Source organism: Marmota flaviventris, chromosome 11, assembly GCF_047511675.1.
Source record: "Marmota flaviventris isolate mMarFla1 chromosome 11, mMarFla1.hap1, whole genome shotgun sequence".
NCBI classification, from domain to species: domain Eukaryota; kingdom Metazoa; phylum Chordata; class Mammalia; order Rodentia; family Sciuridae; genus Marmota; species Marmota flaviventris.
Window position 1 is genome coordinate 65,673,321 of NC_092508.1, and position 7,254 is coordinate 65,680,574.

The 7,254-nt window shown below is 35.0% G+C and overlaps 1 protein-coding gene across 2 annotated transcripts in view; it reads left to right on the top strand.

Moving 5' to 3' along the window:
• Positions 1-3,013, top strand: part of Ttc21b (tetratricopeptide repeat domain 21B) — a 67,907-nt gene extending 64,894 nt beyond the window's left edge. For both annotated transcript variants that reach the window (XM_027946118.2, XM_071619116.1), the window contains 2 exons: positions 716-783; positions 2,537-3,013. In XM_027946118.2, the coding sequence (XP_027801919.2) occupies positions 716-783; positions 2,537-2,614 (146 nt within the window). In that variant the 3' untranslated portion in view covers positions 2,615-3,013. The remainder of the gene's footprint in view (positions 1-715; positions 784-2,536) is intronic.
• Positions 3,014-7,254: the final 4,241 nt, after the last annotated feature.

The window sequence follows — 7,254 nt, forward strand, 5'->3', positions numbered from 1 at the left end:
ATCATGGATGTGGAACATTTGATGACTAATCCCCCACTCCTCTGTATTGCTCACCAGCTTGGTTTTCTCACCATGTTCTCTGAGATTATTTGGCTTCTATGTGTCTTACCACTGTTTTAACTGAAAGTGTTCTCGATTCCCAGCCTGCCTTAATTTATGCTTCATCCTTCAGATTTGAAACATCCCCTGGCACCTCTTCCTCCTTGGTTCAACTGCCTTATTATAACTCTTGACTTGGATCTTGACTTCATAACACTTATCTCAGTTTAGAAATTATTGATTTACTTATTTAAACAATGTAGTTTCTCTTCTAATAGAACTTAAAATTCCTTACTCTAGGAGTGTTCAGTGAGTCTACACTATATAAATGAATAACTATGATAAGTTTCTGCTCTAACCTGAAATAAATAAGACTTTTCTAGTAAGGAATGGAAATACAGCTTGTGGGATGTTGGTCTTCTCACCCCACAGTATATTCACTGTTGTCCATGTTTCTAGCTGAGCCTTCTTTTCTTCTTGCTCTTCTTTCATTTCACTCCCCCTTCTATCATTATATCACTTCTCTGTAAGGTATTCAGTCACCCCTCCATCAGGACTTCTCTAATAAGTAAGCAAACAGAGAAGGAGGCACACACATACACAAAAAGTAATGCTAGCAATATTTATATCACTATGCTTTTTTTTTGTGTTTGTGTGTGTGTGTGTTTCTTAACAGGATACAAACTGGCATTTAATTATTTAAAAGCGAAAAGATATGTGGATGCAATTGACATATGTCACCAGGTAAACAAATTTAGATTTCTTGATTTTTTTTTTTTTTTAAGATTTAAAGCTTCCTACTTTTAGTGTGATCTCAAGATATACTAGAATAGAAGTAGAGGCAGGCTGGTGGAGCATACCTATAATCTCAGCACCTTGGGAAGCTGAGGCTGTAACTCAGTGGTTAATTGCCCCTGGGTTCAATCCCTAGTACGAAAAAAGAAAAAGAAAAAAAGAAAGAATAGAAATAGAGAATGTAGTCTTTTAGTTAAATGACTTATTAAATATATTTTGGAGAGATTCTCATTTAAAATTTAGAAAATAATAAAGATTACATGTGTTTTTAATTGGGTCTCAAATAGTAAAATGTTTGTGTCAATTTAAAGACAGGCTAGTGGGAGAAACGTTAAATGAAGCTGAAGTTGGAAGATATTTGAAGGTAGTATAGATTCTCTGGGTCATTGTTCTAAGTTGAAGTTCCTGTGAATGTGTCTAAATCTGTGTATTAGAGAATTCAGATTTATAAACTAGGAATGATAGGTATGCTCTAAGTTAGAAGTTATATAATTACAGTTCTGTAATTCATTCCCTACTAAAATGACAAATACACAAATTTCACTTTTAGAATTCCCAGAGTCCTTTGTACGTACATTGCCCCATTGATTTTCTATGTAAGCCATTTTATTAAACATTGCAAACAGCTCCAAGAAAAGCTCCTTAGAAAAGGTTTTTTGTTTTTTAATTTTTGATGTCCCTTATCTGAAAGCTGTGTATCAGCATCATTTTAGTAAATACTTGGCCTTGAGGCTTGTGTTTAATTACTGAGCCTATCCTTCAGTGTTCCTCATTAGGGTTAAGGTTGTACATTAAAGTTATACATTGGAATCATTCATGGAGTTATCTTTTTAAAAACATTAATATCTCACCTGAGTATGGTAACACAGATTTAATCCTTGCTACTCAGAAAGCTGAGGCAGGAAGATCTCAAGTTAAAGGCCAGCTTGGGCAAATTACAAAAGTACTTTAAATCATGGGTACATAATTGTTTTCTGCAACTCATCTATTAAAGAAGCAGTTATCTTTGTCTCAAAAAAAAGATATTAAAAAGACTGGGATATGGGGCTGGGATTGTGGCTCAGAGGTAGAATGCAGGACAAGCACACACGAGGCCCTGGGTTCAATCCTCAGCACCACATAAAAAAAAAATAAAATAAAGATATGTGCCCACCTATAAGTAAAAAATAAATATTAAAAAAAAAGACTAGGATATAGCTTAGTGGTGGAGCACCACTAAGTCAGTCCCTAGTATCATAGGGGCAAAATGAGTATCTCCTCATTTTTTGGACTCAGCCTGGAAATCTGTATATTTCAAAATCACTCCAGGTAAATTTGACATATGCTCCTGGTTAAAAATCACTCTCCAACAGTTTATCAAATACCATGAGTAGCTAAATTACCAAAGTACTTTAAATCATTGGTACATAATTGTTTTCTACAACTCATCTATTAAGGAAGCAGTTATCTTTGTTAAATTTCCACATGTGGTTTTCATATGTTCATATGTGATATTCATATGTTTTCTCTTGTTCTCATCTATTAATGAGAACATCTATAAATGAGTCATATTACATCTAAGATGTCACCCTCCAAAAGTGTTGTAGTCACAGTATTAATACAATGAAATTTCAACTGTAAATGCTCCTTTATAGGAAGTTTTATAGCTCCTTAGTTCTCAATAGTCAATTACAAGTTCTTTTGCTTTTTTTTCTTTTTACAGGTTCTTGAAGCATATCCATCTTATCCAAAAATCAGAAAGGATATTCTTGATAAGGCCCGCTCATCTTTAAGACCTTGAAAATAATAATTTTAGCTTACTTTGTTAAACAGGAAATGAAGTAGCTCTAATTTTGAGTTCTTGCAGTTCAAAATAGGTTGAGCTAATGCTTTGGAACAGAAGCATACTTTTCTTTCTCCAGCAGAGGCTGCTGCTGTATGTAAATAGAAGCCTGTATCAACTTGCTATTTTCTAATGGAGAAGTTGAATGAGAACTGGTCTGTTTCATTCTCTTTTAATTAGGTGTGGATTTGGTAATTCTGTAGTATAGACTATAACTTGTTTCTATAAAAAAAAATTTTTTGTTAAACTCTAGTTAGTGTCCTGTATCTTTTCTAAGGAGTGTTAGTAATGGGAGGTGTATTTAAAATGCCTTGTTATCTGTTAAAAAATTTTTGTTATATTCCACATATCAAAGGCTTGTAGATAATTTATGAAAAAACAATGTGTATTTTAAATATATATTTTTAATAAAGATTTTATAAATATATGGCTTACATTGTTCTTGGAACTCAAGATACACATTAAGTTTTGCAAAAGCAGGATAAGCTCCCTATGTAGTTTGCACTGTTAAGGGTAAGATAGGAGAAAATGAGACTTTCTTAGAAAACCTTTTCTGGAAAAGTATAAAGAGTGAATTTCCCTCCCCTTTGTTGAGCATATGCTTCCTGCTCTCAGTACCATTGTGTTCTTAGGAAATAATCCATACCCTTCTAGCACTCTGTGGTTTTAGCCTAGAATACTAGGTCTTATTTCAGAGCCTATGTAGAGGAAGGTAAAAACATGCTTTTGGTTAGCAGGAACTCAGGAAGCACACTGAAAGCAACTGTTTACCAAGCTGTGCCTGACAGCATTCCAGTACAGCAGTGAAATTTAACCTGACCATTATGAATTTAGTTCTTGGTATTATTTTTAATTCCTTGTCTATACCTTCTTCAATTCTTTAAAGATGCAGTAATCACAATCTGCAGTTTTATTTGCACTGGAAGTAAACACAGGCATTTAAAATCATTTGCTGCTTTTAAATGTCCCAAGTATATTTATTTCTAACTACATTCTTTTTTATTTCATTCTTGTCTCAATTTTCAGTGCCCATTTAATTTCAATTATATGTCACAAAATTAAACCATTCCTGTTTTTTTTTTTAATTTTTATTTATTCATTTTTTAAAGATGGGATCTCACTATATCACTCTTCTGACCTTGAACTCTTAGGCTCAAATGTCCTCCTACGTCAGCCCTCCAAGTAGCTGGAACTACAGGTACAGACTATTATGCCCACTTCATTCCTCTTTTTTGCCTACCTTTTGTTTTTGGCATTTTATGAAACTGTTTAATAAGAAGAACATTAATGAAACATTTCATATCTGCTAAAATAGTTTTACATGTCTTATTATGTTTGATTTTTATGATGCTAGGGTAAAGGCATTATTGTCCTTGTTCTAAAGATTTAGAACTATAGAACATTATCTCTTTCTCCCTAATTCAAGAGAAGAATCATCTTTCAGCCTAAATGGATATTTTCTGTTTTTGCTGTGCCGGAGGTCAACCCTGGGGGGCTTCATCCATGCTAGGCAAGTGGTCTATCACTGAGCTAAACTGCAGATGGACATTGTTAAGCATATCACTATGGACTGAATTTTGTGCCTGTCCAAATTCATGTGTTAAAGTGATGGTGTGAGAAGTTGCAACCATTGGGAGGTAATTAGTTCCTGAATGTGGAGCCATCATGATTGGGATTAGTGCCTTTATAAAAGAGACCCCAGAGAGATTTTTAGCTCTTTTTTCACCATCTGAAGATACAAGAAATCAGCCATATGCAGTGCAGAAAAGGGCCCTCACCAGACCCTGACTCTGCTGAGACCCTGATCTCAAACTCCCAACCCTCAGAACTGTGAGCAGTCAAATTCTGTTAATAGGTCACCCAGCATATGAGATGTTGTTCCAACAGCCATTGATGACTAGGGCAGAAATAATATGTAACAGAATACCTCTAGTAGTTCTAGTGAACTTGCCTCATTGAAGCTGGATCATGGAAATTGGTTAGAGAAAGTGGAACATCTATTCTTCCAGCAAGAAATTCCCAAATCAGTTTGGTTATCTGTAAAATGTAAAATGAGAGTTTTATTTTATTTCTTAAGCAGCCTTTTCACTTCCTTTTTCTTTATTTTAATTTTACCCCTACCATTTATTAGATCCTATTCTAGGGACTTTTTTTTTCTTTGTGTCTGAATTCTCACTCAACTCTCCAGAGAAATAGTATTCTTACTGTTCAAGTGAGGGGGCATGACACATGACTAAACCAGTCAGAGTCACTCCAGGTGAACTTGGCTTGCACAAAATAATGACACACAGACAGAGAAATACCTTTTTCTTTGGGTTCTGTGACAGCTCCTCTGACCCAGCTCCCACAGAAGAGACAGGGCAGGCAAGAAAGAAAGAGCACGCCTCAAACCCGGTTTTATTGGGGAGAAGTCATTCAAATGAGACAAGGGGTCAGGTTTCAGGGGGTGTAGTCTAGCTTCCTGATATCTTGCAGGTGAGCAGGTTGACTGATATCTTGGAAGGCTACACCCATATCATTTGCTGTGTGATGATCAAAGGCAGAGCAGGCAATAGGGACAGAGCTGCTTCATCAGTCCAGTCCGCTTTGTGTGCTCAAAATGTTCACAGCTCACACACACAGCCCAGGGCTGGCTTGCCACATCTCCACATTCCCATAGCTCAAAACTAGGGGGCGCTAAGCTCCTGTGTGGAGTCTTGGATTAAATGAAGTGCCTAAGGTCACAGAAAAAAATGTAAGAATCTGGATTCCATCACATGTCATAACCAGATTCGAAGCCCATGCCTATTTAGTATATTTTGATGCCTTCCATAGTAAAGAGAGAAGGTATCTGTAAGAAAAAATTACCTTGTTTCTATCAGGTTAGCAGATGAAACTAAGTGTTTTATCAGCGAAATTGCTAAATAATGAGGAACAAGATAAGCTAAATAGAATGAATAGTCTTACACATTTAGAATTGAGCAAAGAAAAGTCCAATTGCTAAGCAGTGTAGTGTAGCATTTGAAAACATGGATGTGAGGCCAGACCAGTCTGAATCTGAATTGTCACTCAACCACTTAGATGTTTCCTCTTTCTTTAGTTACATAAGCTCTCTGAACCTCCAGTTTTTCATCCATAAAAAAGCATATAAGTATTAATAGCTTGCCTCAGGTTATAAGGATTAAATGAGAAATATATAAAATTTTATATATGAATATATAAAATCTAAAGAAGCTTGTCATAAATATATTCATAATTTTTCCTCAACTTTTTAGTTAAAAAATTGTAACATCAAGTTTTTCACTAGATTTGGTGAACATTCAACATAAAAGAAGTGTCCAGATGTATTAAAATTTAGTAGATCACTACCTAGTTATTAAAAAGAGTTTTCAAAGATTTATCAAACTTTTTCAAAGGTTGTTGACTGCTAAAATTCTTGAAAAATACATGAAAATGGAGAAAATATAATCATCCAAACAAATGATCAATTTGTCAAAAAATAGATAGATGTATACATAAAACAAACATACACACTAAATGAAACTAATCCAGTTGCTAACCTATAGTTACATTTGAGTGATGAAATATCAGTGAATTTTTATTTCTCTGCCTTTATTAAAAGTAACTGCAATGAATATATATATTTTATACTACAAATATATATTTATTTTTTTAGAGGGCAGCCTTACCAAACTTGTGTTTTGCTATTTAAACCTATTTTGCTCAGCAAAGACAGGTAAAAAAAATTATAACTAAACAAAAGCTGATATTCTTTCAACTCAATATATTTATGATTTGTTCATATAAGATGTAATTCTAATTGACTTTAATTGCCAGAGATCAGGAGGTGGAAGATAGACAAAGAATGTCTAAAACTGACAATAGAAGTGGTAACAGTAGGGATAATAAGAGCACAGAAATTCCTAGGGAGGGTATACAAAGAATGCAAAAAGAAACCGAGTTTTAATAATAATCCTACCGGGGCTGGGGATGTGGCTCAAGTGGTAGTGCGCTCGCCTGGCATGCGTGTGGCCCGGGTTCGATCCTCAGCACCACATACAAACAAAGATGTTGTGTCCGCCGAAAACTAAAAAAAAATAAATAAATAAATATTAAAAAATTCTCTCTCTCTCTCTCTCTCTCTCTAAAAAAAATAATAATAATAATCCTACCAAATTTAATAAACTAGAAGCCAGTGGAAACAATTGAAATCAAACAGGGCTACAGTGTGTGGTTGTGCAGTGTGTATACTGCACAGAGTGACCTTCCACAGGGGACAATGCATGGAGGCTGAAATCCCTCAAGTCTTGCACCCTGTCTCTGCATTCCCTTGGAAGAATAGAACCCCTTTTTAAATTTGAACAAAGCTTTCTCGTAGGTTAGCTCTGTGGATGGAAGATGAGGAAAAAGAAATGGAATAGAAAATTTTCAGATAGAAGACTCAGGGTACTGAGTACAGAGGAGTATGAGAAGTTTTTGTGTTTGAGATGAGAGCTACTTGAGCATCTTGATTTATTAAAGGGAAAAGGGTACAAGAAGGAGGAGAGAAGGGACTCTGAGGAAGAAAGTAATGGAATCTAGGGGACATTTGAAAGAATTGGAGTTCAGAGGGATGTATG